The sequence below is a fragment of the Eptesicus fuscus genome, chromosome 6 (genome assembly GCF_027574615.1).
Source record: "Eptesicus fuscus isolate TK198812 chromosome 6, DD_ASM_mEF_20220401, whole genome shotgun sequence".
Taxonomy (NCBI): Eukaryota; Metazoa; Chordata; class Mammalia; order Chiroptera; family Vespertilionidae; genus Eptesicus; species Eptesicus fuscus.
This window is the reverse complement of record NC_072478.1, coordinates 87,563,110-87,580,413: the sequence shown is the minus strand read 5'-3', so window position 1 is coordinate 87,580,413 and position 17,304 is coordinate 87,563,110. Positions and strand designations below refer to the sequence as shown.

At 53.4% G+C, this 17,304-nt stretch overlaps 1 protein-coding gene across 1 annotated transcript in view; it reads left to right on the top strand.

The window, feature by feature from the left end:
• Nucleotides 1-17,304, top strand: part of CAMK2A (calcium/calmodulin dependent protein kinase II alpha) — a 57,891-nt gene that overhangs the window by 13,105 nt on the left and 27,482 nt on the right. The window contains exons 2-6 of the mRNA XM_008152210.3: nt 1,218-1,312; nt 7,958-8,017; nt 13,612-13,666; nt 14,419-14,484; nt 14,580-14,652. Coding sequence (XP_008150432.1) covers nt 1,218-1,312; nt 7,958-8,017; nt 13,612-13,666; nt 14,419-14,484; nt 14,580-14,652 — 349 coding nt within the window. The remainder of the gene's footprint in view (nt 1-1,217; nt 1,313-7,957; nt 8,018-13,611; nt 13,667-14,418; nt 14,485-14,579; nt 14,653-17,304) is intronic.

Below are 17,304 nucleotides of genomic sequence, written 5' to 3'. Positions count from 1 at the left end.
GCCTGGGTCCAGGGTGGTAATGTTGGCAACCACGGCCAGTTCCAGCCCCCCGGCCGCCGCCTCTGTGATAGGAAGGGGTTGGGCCAGATGACCTTTGTGGTGGAGGTGTCAGCTCTGGCCTCAAACCAGTTTTGTTTGGCCAGAGACTATGTTTATACTTAAAAAGAATAAGGTGCCATTATTTAAAAATTGAGACATTTCACATAAGTACTTCAAATTCTCTTCTAACCACCAATACTTAGACGATAAAATCCCAGGAACCTCCTAAAACATATAAAAAGATGCCCAGCCTTACTCTTAGTATGAGAATTACAAATCAGATCTACATGGAGTTGCCATTTGTACCGGTCTCGCGAACCAAGATAAGAAAGTTTGATAGCACACCACGTGGGCAAGAGTGGAGGAAAATGGGCCATAAGTTGGTACAATCTCTAAGATGGAAAATCTCTCATTATCTATCAAAATTACCAAACAGCACCTACTCTTTGACCAAACAACACAGGTTTTAGAAATTTATCCACAAACACTTGCAGACATGGGAAACGTAATGATAACACACACGTGGAAGGTTAGTGGTTGCAGCGGTGTTTGTAAGAGCTACAGGTTGGAGCTAACCTAATGGCCCATCAACAGAGATTGGCTAGGTACATTGCAGCCATATGATTAAATAGAGTATCGTGAGGAGCTCCTGGTGTAATGGAAGGAGGCTCACCTAAATATCTAATGAAAACTAGAGGATGCAGAACAGCTTGCAAGATCCAGTAGCATTTGCATGGAGGAGAGTGTTTGGAAAGATGCTCTGGTAACACTGGCCGTCTCTGGGGAGGGGACCTCAGAGACTGGGTCCGTGGGTGAGAGGGAGTCTTTTTACTATCTACACTTCTGTATTTTTTTGAGCTTTGAACCATGTCAATGTGTTACCTAGTCAAAGGACAAAAAAACTAAACACTTTCCGGGACCTAGATTCTGTGATTCTACCACTACGTGATTCTAATGTTTTATAATTTGGTGAGCCTAACTTACTAGGCCTCTAGAGGGCTCATCATCCATGGTTCTCCTGGGTCTCTGTCCCTGCTATGTCCCTGGGGCGGCCACAGCATTCCCTCTGAGCTCCAGCAGCCCCGAAGGAGGGCTCCCTACCCACCACGGCGAAGCTGCATCAACACCAGCATCTCCTGGGCCTTCCCTCACCCCCTTTGACTTCTCTGTCCTCCTAGGGGAGCCTTCTCGGTGGTGCGCAGGTGTGTGAAGGTGCTGGCTGGCCAGGAGTATGCTGCCAAGATCATCAACACCAAGAAACTCTCAGCCAGAGGTAGGTGGGGGATCCATGCCTTCCCACCTTTGGGGGTCTCCTTCCCTTCACCCCTCCCTCTACCCCTTGGCTTAGAACCAGGACCGGAGCCTGTCCCCAGGGGCGATGCTGCAGGCAGGGGTGAGAGCTCTTCTTGTGGGTGTTATGAAAACAGACCCCTCCCTCCATTTCCCATCCTGACGGGATCTAGGCCGGAGGTCACAGCCTTTCTGATAGGCCAAGCTCTCTGCCTGGACATCCAGGTGAAGGCTAGGATGCCAAGTGGGACTTCCTTTCCCTTCTTTTCTGCCTCTCGCCCCCATTCTCACCTCTGAACCTCTGCACCTGCTGTTTCCTCTGCCCGGATGCCCTTACCTGGCTCCTTACAAGGCTGGCTTCAGGTCACATACTTTGAGAGACTTCCCTGACGCCCAAATCTGAGGGCGTCTCCCCCATTTGACATCTCTCGTTACTATTTACTTTCCTGTGGCTTCCCCCCAACCTGGACTTAGTCCATTTACTGGCTTGGTTCCTTGTTTAACATTCATCTTTCCTCCTGACTTTAAGTTCTAAGAGGGTAAGGAGGCGTCTCATTCCCTGTGACATGCTCAGTACCTAGGACAGCGCCCTGTACAGCCAAGGTGCTCAGCTAGTGTCCATCAAACTCCAGGTGCTCGGGGTCAACCACACCAGTCTGATCTCTGGTCCCTGATGCCCCCTGGGACAGTGGCTTCCAAACCTGTCCTCACCATGGAATCTCCTGGAGAGTTTCAAACACTCCTGACCCCTGGGCTCCACTCCCAGGGGTCGTGATTTAATTAGCTTGGGATATGTGACCTGGGAAAGACCCACAGGTAGTTCTAATTTGGAAGTGATCCTAGACCAGCAGCATCATCGTCACTAGGAGATTGTTAAACATGCAAATTCTTGACTCCAGACTTAAGCAATCAGAGTCTGCATTTTAACAGCACATCCGGGCAATTCACGTGGACGGTAAAACTTGGGGAGCCTGCCTAGAAAGAAGTCTTGCTTCTTCACTGTAGCAGTAATGACTCAGGCAGTAATGGTGGTGGCCACAGTCAGGGTGTTGGGTGTTGGTGAGGGTTACCTTCAAAGATTCAATCCCTGGTCTGAACAGTGTCTAAGCTACCTTGGGGGGAATCACCGGGTGGTGGAGGGAATTCTGGCGGGTGGCAGGGTGCAGGTGTGGGCTGTGCAGCCCAGGGCTTGTGTGGTGTGGGAGACACCGTGTGCAGGGCTGGCATAGTCCAGGTGTTTGCCTGGCGCAGGTGGCAGCTGTGTCTGGGCTAGGGCCCAGCAGGTGTGGGGATCACGGAGGCTGGATCAGGATGTTCACGCTGTCTCCCGCAGGCCTTCCAGCAGGCCCCGTGTTAGACCTGGTGTTGCTGCTTTTCATCTCTCCGACTCAGTGTGGTTGGGCGCCCAGCACTTTCTCCTAGTTACCAAGCTCCCCTATAAGCCAACCAGTGTGGGTTCAACACACACACACACACACACACACACACACAAACACACACACACACACACGAATGGGGGAGAATGGAGAGAAATTGCCTCTTTTTTAGAAGGTGACTAAGCATTCCTGGGCAGTGTGTGCAATGGGCTGTGCCAGGCAGTAACTGCCATGCCCCCTCTTTTGATTTCTTGACCCTTTGGCCTCCTGGGAGGAAGGTGGGCCAGGCCTGGGTGAGCATGGAGGGTGGGAGTGGGGATGTTCTTGGAGGAACCTTTCCAAAGGAGCCTGCCAGCTGCCAATGCTTTCTCCCCAGCGGGGGGAGAGCTGGGCTCCTTTTTAGCCAATTTCTTTGTTTGCTACTCAAGGTGCCTGGGGCGGGCAAGGGTTTGAGGCTGAATATTTGCGAAGCTTCTCCTGCTGGCACTCCCAAGTGCCTTTGGCAGCTCCCGACGGGGGGCTGTGCCCACCTGGGGTGTCTGTCCAACCGCCAGGGAGCTATGGCTTCCCCTTCACTGGGGCAGCCTCTTCTATCCAGCGGTTCTGAAACCCAGGAGATACTTGTATGTATTTTTAAACCAGTCTTTTCAATAAAATGCTCATAGGATAGACAATTCCAAGAAACCAGATAGACATGAAATGAGAAGTAAAAGTGTTGCCTGTCCGGATCCCTGCCAAATGCCCTGGGAGCCTTTATAAAACTGCAGCTGCCCTGGGCGGTTCCTCCCCCGGACTTGGATTCAGTAGGTGAGGCCCGGGCTCCGCGTTGACAAAACCCTGTCAGCGAGTGTCTGCTCCGCGAAGTCCCTGCCAGGGGCTCTGTGTGCTTTCCAGCCCCAGCTCACCAGGCACACCCAGAAAGAGTTCATTACCGTGGCTGGGCACATGGGCATGGCTGGTGCAGCCAGAGGTGACTGGCCTGGGTACAGCGACCTCCATAGGCCTCACTGTCCACCCTGGCACTGAGGGGCCACTTCTCGGCTCCCTGGTCACCAGCCTCAGGACACGGGGTGGGAAGCAGGGCCTGCGCTCATTCAGCTGCCCCAGAGCTGCAGGCCCACGTGAGGGAGCATCTCTCCTGTCCTCCTCCTCTTCCTCCCACCCTGCCTGGCACTCAGTCCTCAGGATTATTTATCCAACCTCCCAGGAGTGGGACCCCTGATGAGGCCCGTGGAAGGTGGGGCATTTCCTGTCCCAGACTCGGAGGCCTATTTTCTCTCCTGGTGCCCTCGCCTCTGGTCCTAATCCCACCACCCATCTGCCTCTGGAGCCCATCTACCCCTGGAGCCCACCTCGGCAGGAACCTGCCCCTCTGCAGGCAGAGAGCCCTGGAGCTGCCTGATTGTACCCCCTCCACTCCCCCCACCTCTGCTCTGTCCCACCGCACCTTGCTGGCCCCCCGTAATCTACCCCCAGAGTATCCACCCACCCCTGCCTGCTGAGCTCTGAGCAGGGCTGGTCCCCACAACCCCAACATCTGGGGGCCTGCCCCCAGGGAGGGAGGGGGAACGTTCACAAGGCATGTTGTGGGCACTGGGGGGCGGCCCTTCCAGGACTGTAGACTTGCTTCCCGCAGACCTCTCACCATCGTGGGGCTCTACTGAGCTGGATGGGTTGGTTTAGCAATGAATTAATTATTAGAATGGGAGGCAAGATGGTGTAGTCTTTGTGAACATGGATTGAGGTCCGAGCTCGGCCCATTCTTAGCTATGGGATCTTTGGCCAGCTGGGCTCTAAGGCCTGGGAACATGGTAGTGACTGGTGGACAGCCCCGTGCTCTCATGACACCTGTTTTCAGGAAGGGGGACCGAAAAGAGCATTAAACACAGACAAGCTGGGCAATCTCAGGAAGCGATGAGTGTTGTGAAGAAAATAAGGCAAGGTAATGGCGAAGTGATGGGGCAGAAAAAAAGAAGGCTGCAGCCACGAGAAGGCCCAGGATAAGAACATTCCAGGCAGAGGGCACAGCAAGTGCAAAGGCCCCGAGGTGGGAAGGGTTTGGTGTGTTTGAGGCTCAAAAGGAGACCAAGGTGGCTGGAACGTCAAGGCCAAGATGAGGCAGGGTCTTGTTGGCTGTAGTGAGGAGTTTGGATTGTATTATAAGGACATTAGGAAGCTGTTGGGGAGTTTGAAGCCTGGGAATGACAGGATCTATTTTATATTTTAACTAGAGGCTCGGTGCACAAATTTGTGCACAGGTGGGGTCCGGCTGGCCTGCCCTGATTGAGGCCGTTTGGGGCCGAGCTGGTGGGGGGAGGGGCCACAGGAGGTTGGCCGGCTGGCCCCAGCCCTGATGGGGCCAGTTGGCCGGCCACAGTGTGCATCATAGCAACCAGTTATTCCGGTTGTTCTGGTTGATCCGGTCATTCCAGTCTTCTGGTCATTTCAGTCGCTTGGCTTTAATATATATGGATAAGAGCTCCTTGGCTGCTGAGGACTTTTGACAGATTAGGAATAGGGGTGTGTGTCCAGGAGTGGATTCTCAGAGCTCTGAGTTCTAATAAGGCTGGACCATCTAGCTGAGTGAGTTTGATAAAGTGACTGCTTCTTTATCACTGTGCCTCAGTTTCCCCATCTACACAACAGAATGAGGCCTCAGAGGTCAAGAGAAATACAATCCCTACATTTCTTTTATTTTTATTTATTTATTTTTATTTTATTGATTTTTTTACAGAGAGGAAGGGAGAGGGATAGAGAGCTAGAAACATCGATGAGAGAGAAACATCGACCAGCTGCCTCCTGCACACCCCCCATGGGGGACGTGCCCGCAACCAATGTACATGCCCCTGACCGGAATCGAACCTGGGACCTTTCAGTCCGCAGGCCGACGCTCTATCCACTGAGCCAAACCGGTTTCGGCATCCCTACATTTCTTAAGGTTTCCTGTATAGTATTAGAAAATGAGAACATTTTCAAACAGAGTTATAAAAATTATTGTGTAACATGTATGTTTCTATTCAAGTTAATGCTTTTAGCAAGTTGCAATGCAGTGTAACTGTACTACACACAAGATGATTACAAGATTTATAAAAACAATGAGTCCCTAGCATTTCCTGCACTGAGGTCTGGTAACCAGGCACAAGTTAGCTGCGTGACCAACAGTTTCTTCTTTCAATCCTGGGTATAATTCTGTTCCTGGCTAAGCTCACATGGAAGAAACACCAGAATTCTGAATTTGCCCCTCCCCCGCCCTCTGGTAGGCCCAACTTTGACCTGCCTGATTTCTGGTTCTGCTGGAGATGGAGGGTTGAAGGGACAGTGTATGGAGCAGGGGTTGGGCCCAGCCTTTCTCAGTAGATGGGGATTCCCCTCCTTTGCCTTGGAATTGCCCTTCCCCCACCCTAAAGGGTAAAGAAGGAGGCTGGGAGGGAAGGGGGGTTAGGGGGATGCCCCTGGGTCCACCTCCCCTCCTTAGCCTGCAGCTGGTCGTTAGCTGGGGAGTTGAGCTTACACTCTATGAAAACTTGATTGGATTTAATTGCTTTGCTGATGGAAAAGCCACATTTCAGTATTGATCTTGGCTTCTGCAGCCCTTGGAGGATGGCCAGTGATTGTTCTCATGGAGGGGGTGGGGAAAGGGGAGCTGGCTGCCAGGGGCAAGGGCTAGGACTCCATCCTCCTCACCCTCCCTGGTGCTTACCTCCTCTGAAGAGGCCCTTGGGAGACCAGGGTTCTAGTCCTAGCTCCACCTCTGAGTGTCTTTGTGAGAACCCTCCCGTGGGGCTTGATTTTCGAGAATGGGGGGCAGGCAGAGGTGGTGGAGATTTGTCAGGGCGTGGAGAACAGTACAGCACAGGGCTTTAAAGCTCACTCCTGGAGTCCGGCTGCCTGGGTACAACACGTGGCTCCACTGCTCACGACGGGTGTGACTTTGGGCAGGTACTTAACCTCTCTGAACCTCTGTTTCTTCCTCTTAAAAGGCAGAATAGTAATTACACCTCCCTCAAAGGGTTGTAGTGAGGGCTTGAAATGCATATAAAGCTCTCTGCACAGTGCCTAGCACTTGGTAAATATTCTACGTTTGTAAATGGCTCCCATTTTATTGGTGTTGTTTTTTTAATTAAGGCATTAATGACCGAATTGTGTGTAAAGCTCCAGGAAGGGAATTAGAAAATACATTTCCAGTCCCAATTCTGCCACTGATGAGGCCTCGGCTTCTCAGGCTACAGTTTTCCTATCTGTAAAGTGGGGGCAGTGATGCCCAGGGCCAGGGTGTTGGGAGGACTGAATGGGGTATGACTTGCCCAGCAGCCTCAGGTGGCAGATCCTGAACCAGGCCTCTCTCCCAGGTGAGTGGGGAGACCCAGGGGGTTTGGACAAAAGTCCTGGAAGGCAGGTGTGAGAGCTCTGGCTCAGCCACATACAAGTTCTACCCTGCATTTTTGGGGGGCTCTCTGTGTCCTCTGCACGGGAGGTGTCTTCTGCAAATTAATACAGCTCTTCCGCAGAGAATACCCACTCCTTCAGAGAGGTTCACTCATTTAATCATTTGTTTTCTCATTCAGTTATTTTTTGAGCACCTACTATGTGCCAGGCATTTGGGTAGATGCCAGGGATACAACAGACCAAGTCCCCGTACTCAAGGGTAGAGATATCAACAGGACAGAGTGAGATGTGCTATCCAGGGGCCCTGAGAGCACAGCGGAGGGGCCCACCAGCCTGGCAATCAGGGCAGGCTGCCAGGAGAGGGCGACATTAAGAATGGGTAGGAGTGAGTGATGGCCAGTGAAGGACCAGTGGGAGGTTGAGGGGGAGTGTTCCAAGCTGAGAGAACCGGTGTGTGAGGGCCCCAAAGGGAGAGGACTGAGCAGGGTGTGCCCGGAGAAGTGAATTTCAGCGGTTCCTCTGGCGGGAGTGTAGTGTGAGGGGCAGCGCTGGAGGAGGGGCAGCAGGAGCCTGGCCTGGCTTCATGGAGTTTGGGTCTCATACAGGGAGGGGCTCAAGGATGCTCTTCCTTTGAGGGCCCTGGAGCCTGAGGCCCACAGAGGGGAAGGGACTTCTGCATCATTGCAACCCGGCCTCTCCGTCTTCTGCTGCCTCTCACTGCCCTGAGAACCCAGAGCTCTGCCAGAAAGGGCCAGGGGCTGCCCTGGGAGATGGTTATCCTAAGAGGCTGTAGGAGGGAGACATGGAGTGGGTGGAGGTTACGCCTCACCTGGGACTCACCTGGGATCTATCTATTCCTGTTTCAGACCATCAGAAGCTGGAGCGTGAAGCCCGCATTTGCCGCCTGCTGAAGCACCCCAACATCGGTAAGTTCTTGGGGAACAAGTGAGGGGTGCAGGGTGGGGCTTGGCCCTGCTCCCCTGCCCATCCTGGTGTTTTTTTGCTGATGGGGTGGGGAGGCAGCTGCTCTCTTTTCTGGGGATGGTGGTAAGAGAGATGGGAAAAGGGGGTGTCTTTGATGGTTTCCACATTCCTCAGAGACCAGCTTGGTTGTGGGGGGGGTGGTGAAGAAGGGGCCCTTCCTCGCAGCCCACGCTGCCGGCAGCCTCCTTCAGAAAAGCTGTTTCAGGAAAACTCCCGAAGCCTTTCATCTCTCTCGAGAGACAAAAATAGGCCAAGCTTGGCCTTGGCCAGTGCAGCCCACTTCCCTAACTCACCCCCATGCTGAGTCAGCCTGGCACGGTGGTCCTGCCCACCTGCCTAGCCCTGTGGCTGGCCTGCCCCTTCAAGGCAAGCAGCAAGGTGGCCCCTGCCCAGGGATAGAATGCACGCAGGCTGTGTGGAGGGGTGGGGCCCAGGGCAGGCCCGACTCCCCTCCCCACCCCTGCACCGTCTGAGGGGCTGTTTCCCTGCCCATCCGAGTTCTGAGTCCTGAGGGAAAGAAGTACAGATTCTAGGTATAGTTCCGCAGGAAATGGCTGTGTGACCTTGGGTAGGAGCACTACCCTCTCTGAGCCACTTTCTCCCATCTTCACAAGGAGAGTGCTATCGGAACCACCTGAGCATCGTGTTAACAAGTAGATTCTGGTTCGGCAGATCTGGGTCTGGGTGGGGCCAGATCTAGCATTTAGCATTTCTAACGTGCGCTGAGGCAGTGCCAAGGCTGTTGGTTTATAGACCACACTCTGAGGAGCAAGGCCTAGGTGCCCCCTAAGGAATATTCCAACTCTGACAGCCACCACACCTTCTCCCTCCAGGGAAGCATTTCTCGGTGCCCAGGGCCCCAAGGGTTAACTCTTCTGCTGGAGAGAAGCATCTCCATCTGCTATTTATACCCAGAAAGCACCTCCCCTTCCCTGGGCCTGGGCAGGGGAGCAGGGCTGCACAAACAGCAGCAGCAGTGGAGACTCCAGCGCCAGAACCAAAGAAGGGGCAGCTGGCGCTGGGGGGGAGGAACTCTGACTGGACTCTGGTCCCTGATCTGCTCCTGGCCTCACTGGGTGGCGCCCTCCGTGCTCCAACTCCCCAACGGTATCACGGAGGAGGCTGTGAGTGATGTCTGACTACAAAATCCCACAGTTCCTATAAAGGAGGTGTGCGTGCGTGTGTGAGTGTGTGTGTGTGCGCACGCGCGTATGTGTTTTGCTACTTCATTGCAGCTGTCTCAGGTCAATGCTGCCTCCTCCGATTTGCACCCCCATCTCCCTCTCATTCCCAGCTATAATGGGGAGCAGTACGTATGGGCTCTGGGGCTGACAGACTGTAGCTCTCTGTATCATCACCACCTGCTGATGGGGCAGACCCCAGAAGGCCACCCCAAGGAGCAGGGGACAACCTGAGGGTTTAGCAGGTCATTTGGGATGCCAGGCACTGTGTTGAGTACCTTGCCAGCACCCTTGCTGTTAGGAGAAGAGGCTCAGAGAGGTTACGGAATTCACCGGAAGTTACACAGCTTGTAAGAGGTGTCGCTGGGAGGTGAACCCAGCAAGTCCGACTCCAGAGCCCGTTCTCATTCTATTCAGCTTCCCAAGTGGACCGCAGGGGTGTGCTGTCGGGGGGGGGGGGGGGGGGGTGGGGGGGAGGGGGCATGGGGATCAGGGGAAAAGTACTTCCCTCCAACTTCTAAGAGAAAAATGATAACTGTTAGAACTATGACAGGAATGTCAGAGATTTGTGAGTTCAGCTACATAAATGAAAACTAGGTTACAGAATTTTTGTTCTATGACAACGTTTTATTTTATTTTATTTTTTTTTATTTTTATTTTTTTTTAATTTCTTTATTGATTAAGGTGTCACATATTTGTCCTCATCCCCCCATTCCCATCCCACCCCTCTCCCCACGCATGCCCCAATCCCCTGTTGAACTTAACCGTTGGATAGGCTTATATGCATGCATACAGGTCCTTTGGTTGAACTCTCCCCCTCCCCCCACCCTCCCCCTACCCTCCCCTATCCTCCCTCTGAGGCCTGATAGTCCGATCGATGCCTCCTTGCTTCTGGTTCTGTTCTTGTTCCTCAGTCTATGTTGTTCATCATTTCCTCTAGATGAACGAGATCATATGTATGACAACGTTTTAAAAATTCAGAAAAGTGACAGCATAATTCAGTGGGCACAGACATGCCGATCTCTGCCCCGGGGGTGGGACTGTCACGTAGCCTGTGGTCCTTGGATTCCGCTTTCCTCCTGGGCGCTGGGCTGAGTTTGTCCTCAGGGAGGCCTCTACCGATGGGGGGGGGGAGGTTTTGTGTGTGAGAACAGCAGTGAGAGAAGAGGCCCTGTCTGCTGGGCTCGGAGCGGTGTCGGCCACGCCCCAGGGACGGAAACTGACGCCAGGGTTCTGTGCCTTGGATGGAGGCTGGAGTCCTGCCCGTGTCGCTCGCCTGGCTGCTCAGAGGGGCAGCCTTTTACAATCAGCACAAAGGCACCGTCTGAGCTGAAGTCAGCTCTTCAGAAACAACACCCCCATCCAGTTCTGTCCATTCCCCTGAACCCCGAGGACGCTCTCTCAAGGGGCTGAGGCTCCTAGTGAGAGGGTGGACCTGGAACCCCAGTCCCTTTGGAGCTCCCCGCAAATGGCTGCTGGGGCAGACCCCAGAAGGCCTTTCTGAGATGGTTCTGGCTGCAACTTGGCTTCTTAGAGCTTCTCACGCTCAGGAAAGGGGAGTCAAAACCTCTCACACCCGCTGGAGCAGAGGGGATAGGAAGGAGTCTGTCGCCGAGAGTCTACCCGGAGGAAGGTGGGAGAGAAAAGGGCCTTTTTTTGGTTGTTAATCCTCACCTGAGGATATTTTTCCCATTGATTCTTTAGAGAGAGTGGAGAGGAGGGGGAGGAAGAAAGGGAGAGAGAGAGAAAAAGAGAAACATTGATGTGAGAAAGGCACATCAATTGGTTTCCTCGTGCCCTGACAGGGCCAGGGATGGAACCCGCAACTTAGGTACATGCCCTTGACTGGGAATCAAACCTGAAACCCTTTGGTGTGCGAGCTGATGCTCTAACCACTGAGCGCACTGGCCAGGGTGAAAAGGGTCTTTTCCCACACTTGGCCTTGATACACTAACAATGCAAGCTTATTGTCCATAAATGAGAAGACAAATAATTTTTAAAGTATCTCCTATAACCTCAGCATCGAGGGCTAACACTGTATGACCATGCTTCCATTTGATAACTAATGCCTGTGCCTCTCAAGGACACCTATACATCTCTTCTTGCATCAGGTTTCCTTGAAGCAGAGCCCCAGGCAAGGATTTAGGTACTTGTACTCCCAGCAGAGACCTGTAAGGGATGGGGATGGGGGTGCAGGAAGGAGAAGGGGAAGGAATGGCCTGAGGTCAAGTCTAATCCCAGATGGGGGGGTGCAGTGGGGAGGCCTCTGGAGCATAAGTTCCATCTTGGAGTTGTCCCTCCTTAAGGCAAGGAGACTGGACCTTTGCAGCGACCTTGCCTCCTCACGTTCCTCAGTCATTGGCTGGAAGCTGCAGGTCACCTGCTGGGCAAGGTGGCTCCGTCAGCAGCGGGCAGCTCTCCAGAAAGGAAAGGCAGCTGTGCGCGGTGAGCAGGCCGCCTTCCCCGCAGCGGCAGGTGGCTGCACCGTCTTCCCAAGGGGGGCCGGGCAGAGCCCCCGTGCAGGGCTGCTACAGTCTGCACACAAAACATGCGGAATGCTTAGTTCAAAACACACCTACCTTTTAAAAATTAAGCCTGCGTTTGCTTTGACATGCATTCAAAAATCAAAACCAGTGAATGGATGGAGGAAAGGATATAAAGGTAGTTAGGCAAGTATAAGGAAACATTAATGGTAGAACCCAGGTGGTGGGCACATGGGTGTCCACTTGACTATACATTTGAAATTTTTATAATAAAATGTTGATTAAAAAATCAAAACAGGATTATATTATATGTCCTCGGAGGCAGCCTGCTTTTTAGCTTTGCTTTAAAATAGATTTAAAACATCTTTCAGGCATTATTTATAAATATATATCATCACTTAAGAATTAAACACTTTTAAAATTTAAACCTGTGTCCCTTTCCTCCTCCTCCATCTCTGGTCCCCAGCTCCCCTTTCCCCGGAGTAGGCACCCAGTCCGGGGTATTTGATGCCTGTTTCTCTAAACTTTATGTGCAGATATGAGAGCCATAAAGAATTTAGGGGAGTCAGTATTGAGTCAGAAATCCATGCACAGGGCAAAAATTCCAATGGCATTAGGGTTCACCGTGAACAGTAAGTCTTACCTCTCCATGACCCCCGTTCCTCCACTTCCCCTCCCCAAGGTACCCCAATGCCCACATCTCCATCTCCTCTGGGGAGACTTGCGACACACAGGCTTAAATGCATCCTTGGAAAAAGGACAACGCACACTGCTTTGCATTTTGCCTTTCACCAAACAACATAATTGAGAGCTGATTCCGAACGAGTGAATAGATAACCGCCGCGTGATCTTCACAGCTGTGTAATTTCCCAACGTGCGATACATCATAATCCTCCGGGCCCGCACCCGCTCTGTGCGCATTTCCAGGTTGTGGCGCAGGGGAGGGTGTGAACCTGTCCGGGGAGAACCTGCGCTTGGCTGGCAGGGTGCAGGCCCCCGAGTCAGCCTCAGGCCTCGGGCCCCTTGTTTCAGAAGCTCAGGGGTTAATTTCGGGATCTCTGGGCTCCTGGGAGCCTGGCTCTGTTCTTGGTAAATGAGGAATGAAGGGAGGACAGTTTTTCAGCATGCCAGAACTTGGGGACCGCTGTCACTCCCGCCTCCACAAACTCTATTCTCTGCTCAGACCTGGAAGCAGATCGGGGATATTCACTTGGCCAGGGCCAGCACCGAGTGAGCACCAACTGTGTGCTTCCAAGAGTCTCATTCTCATCGTCCAGGCAAGGAACGAGAGGCTCAGAAAGGTGTAGCAACTTGCCCAAAGGCACACAGCTAGCAAATGGCAGAGATTTGAGCTACAGGATCATTCCATGATGCTTGTTTGCTCAGAAAGGAAACGGAGAGGTAGAGCGGGAAGGAAACCAAACTTTGACCCAAAAAAAGGGGTCTGGCCCAGCCAGTGTGGCTCAGCAGTTGAGTGTTGACCTATGAACCAGGAGGTCACGATTCGATTCCCAGTCAGGGTACATGCAGGGTATGGGCTTGATCCCCCATTTGGGGTGTGCAGGAGGCAGCCAATCAATGATTCTCTCTCATCATTGATGTTTCTATCTCCCTCTCCCTCTCCCTTCCTCTCTGTAAAAAAATCAATAAACATATATTAAAAAAAAAAAAAAGGGGGGGGGGAGTCTGTTGTCTTTAAGCCCAGGCCCTCTTGGCAGTGCGTGAAGTGAGTGAGCCCCTGCTCACCTGCATTTGTCAGGGCACCTGGCACCTCACTGCGCTCAGTGACTGAGAAACTGCAGTGCTGCTGCCAGAGGGGCGAGGGAGGGCAGTGCGCTCTCCTGTAACTGGCGGCCTTGGCTCCTCCCACAGTGCGGCTCCACGACAGCATCTCCGAGGAGGGGCACCATTACCTGATCTTCGACCTGTGAGTCTGGGCCCATCTGGGATGTACAGGGCACATCAGGGCAGCCCCAGCAGGGAGGGCCTTTCTGGGTCCCCAATGCCCCCAGCCTGGGCTGAACTCCCTCTTCGGATAGAGTTTCCTAGAAGCGATTGCAAGTGGGTGATCCTGAAACACCAGCACATTAGCTTTGTCTCTATCTGTGGCTACCGGTGATATAAAGCTTCCTTTTGGAATAATGTTATTAAAGTTTTGAATGCCAGTCGATTGAGTGAAAAACCGTAATTAAATGAGAGGCCTGGTGCTTCCCGGGCTGGCAGAGGCTCTGTGATGACACTGGTCTCATCCGTGAAAAACCCAACAGCCCTTGAGGTGTTGGTAATGGGGGAGACTAGGCGTGTGGCAGGGACAGCGGTGTGTGGGAAACCTCTGTGCCTTCCTCTCAGCTTTGCTGCGAACCTAAGTCGACTCTAAAAATAAAGTCTATTAAACAACGAAACCAAGACCCGGCCCTTGGGCTTCTAGGAACCTAATGAATCCTAGTGACGTGTTCTGAGGGTCCCACCCTAGCTCCCACCTGGGCTTGGTCGGGGAAGAGCCAGGGCTGGAGGGAGGGAAGTTAGCGGAAGGGTGGGCTGGAAGCCAGGAAGGGAGTCCCTCCCTTTGGGGCTGAGGTTCTGAGGTGCCCAGGCCCCGCCCTTAGCTCCCTGGAGACTCTTCCAGCAGAGGCGGCACCTGGGGCCTCTGTGGGAGGGTGACTGCACCTGTGTCCCCAGGGTCACCGGCGGGGAGCTGTTTGAGGACATCGTGGCCCGGGAGTACTACAGTGAGGCCGATGCCAGGTGAGTTCCCCAGGTGGCCTGGCAGGGCATCTCCCCTGCCAGCTTCCCAGGGGAGGCCCGTCTTTCCATGGTGACGCCTGCCTTTCTCTCCCCAGTCACTGTATCCAGCAGATCCTGGAGGCCGTGCTGCACTGCCACCAGATGGGGGTGGTGCACCGGGACCTGAAGGTGAGCCGCCAGCCTGAGGGTGCAGCTCCCCAGGGATTGCTCCTCCGCCCCCTGTCCTTCCCTCCACCTGCAGAGCCACCCGTGGTGTCAGATCCCCTTTAATTTCCCCTTGTTGGGCTGGAGGGAGAATATTCCCCTCACTGTTCAGATAAGGAAACTGGGCTTAGGGAGGGGGAGCATCTGGGCTCGGGACCCAGGCCGTCCGACCCGCAGCCCCGCGTGCTTTGTGCCAAGCAGGTGAGACACGGATAGAATGCCAAGCCTGGCTATGGTCTGGTCCAAATCCCAGCTGGGCCACTTTCTAGCTTCACAGTGTCAGCTTCTTAATAGTGGGTGTTGCCATAGCAACCTCTGCACAGGTTGGCGAGAATGTCAAAGGAGACAGCACAGTGCCTGGTACATAGATGCGGTCGGTTACTCTTGTTTCCAGGTCTCTGGTAGCTGGGGGCAGGGGGAGAATGAAAAAAGGTCCTGGGGCCCTCGGGTCCTCTCTCTCCCCACCTGAAGAAGGAGATGGGCAGGACAAGCAGATGCGGAGTCCAGGGGTGGCATCAGCGCACGGTCTGGCTGGGTCAGCACAGACTTCACAGCGCTCCTCTGCTGGGCCTCGTGGCCTCAGCAGCTGGTAGCTCATAACATCACTCCTTTTTTGCAGAGCAGGAAACTAGGCCTAAAGCGTCCCAGGGATTTGCCTGAGAACATGCAGTTCAGTCGTGTCTGAGCTAAGACGGGGGGAACCCTGGCCTCAGATCCCAGGCCCTAGGTGGTCTGAGGCCAAAAACCACTCAATCCAGCCCCTGCTTCTGCAGTAGCCCCTTGTAGGCGACCCATCAAACTTCTGCTTTTTGGTCTTCAGTGACCACACATTCACTTCTTACAGGGTAGCCCCTGTACCGTTGGGAAATGCTCCTTCATTCTTCCCTGCTATGGGGGTTTCCCCAGTTCTACCCTTTGGGGCCACACAGATCAAGCCTCCAGCTCAGAGCAGCCCTGGAGGCACTTGGGTGGCTGTGTGGTAGCTCCCGAGTTATCCGCAGGCTGTTCCCCATTCCCATTCAGGATAGGACTTCCAGGCCCTTCTCACCCAGGGCACCCTCCTTGGGCATCCTCTAGTCAGGGCTGGTTCCTCTTTGGGCTGAAATACTCTGAGCAGAACCCCTGCCCGCCTCTGACTGCCATGAGCAGTCCATGGCTCCTCATCTGAACACAGGTGAGCTCCCTACGGCTCAGTCTAGACTCATAGGCAGGAAGGTCTCTGGCCAGACTGCAGAGTGGCTCACCCCGAAGGCCTGTTCCCATTATAGCTACAGCCCCTGCACGGGAGGAGGGGGGAGGAGAGGCAGCACGAATTTAGGCCGCTCTGGATGGAATAATTAGTGGCACATTCATCAAATCAGGGCAGGACGGCCACTGAGACCCAGGACACGTTGGGAACACAGTCCCCAGAGGACAAAAGGGGCCGTAATGAGCTATATTTGTTTGTGGCCCATCTAGCTTCGGGCAGTGAAAGGTCAGATGTGGGACCCTCTTGGAAATCCAAGTGGGGAAGTGGTCAGAGGGAGCCAGCTGTCCCCAGAGACTTGGAGCCCCAGCCCCTCCCCATGCAGAAAATGAGTACGGATGCTTATCAGGCACTTGCTGTTGCCACTGTGAAGTACTTTACGTGAATGATGGAAATTCATTCGTCTGCCACCCAACGACAGGCACTATCCTCATGTTCTGGGAGGTAACTAAAGCTTAGAGAGGTGAAATAATTTATCCAAATCCCACAGCTGGGGTCAGAAGCTAGGGCTATCTAACTGGGAAGTCCACACTCTTAATTCCTCTCCGTCCTAACTAGGACAATTTCCTGTCTTCTAGACCCAGCAGGAGACAGCAGCCTCAACACCCCAGAGGCCAGGAGGCATGTCTGAGGCCCCCATGACCTCCGTTCCCCATCCCTGTCTCTCAGCTTAGAGTGGCTAAGAGCATGGCTTGGGCGCCAGACTGTGCCGTGATTCTGGATCTGTCTCTTATCAGCTCTGTGATCTTTGTCAAGTCACTTTACCTCTCTGAGCCTCAGTTTCCTCCTCTTTCTACATATGACAAATGCTTACTAAGTGCCTGATATGTGCGGGCCTCTGTCTTAGGTGCTGGCGATGCAGTGGTGGACAAGACAGATAATTCACATACTATAGGGCGACAGATCATGTACAAGCACATAGACAGATGGGGGAAACATTACAAATCACAATGAGATCTATGAAGGTAACAACAAGAAGCTAAGATAAGAGATACCTGGGGGCTCTTCATAGAGTAGTCATGGAGGGCTTCTTGGAAGGGGTGACATGAGGGTGAGAGCCAGATGAAGAGAAGAGGCCAGCACTGTGAAGCTCATAGGGAGAACAAATTAGGCAGGGGGAACAGGAAGTGCAAAGGCCCTGAGGTGAGAACTAGCATGACTGTTTCAGGGGCTATAAGAATGGGGATAATTATGCCTACCCCAAAGAGTTGTTGAGATGATAAATGAGGTTATGTGTGCAAAGCCCTTAACCTAGTGGCTGGCACATTGTAGGAACACAGTAGATGTTGCTTCTTTTTTCTTTTTGTGGTGGTGCCTGTCCCCTTACCTCAGCCCCAGATCCAGACCCTGAGGGGAGGGGAGGGAGAGGA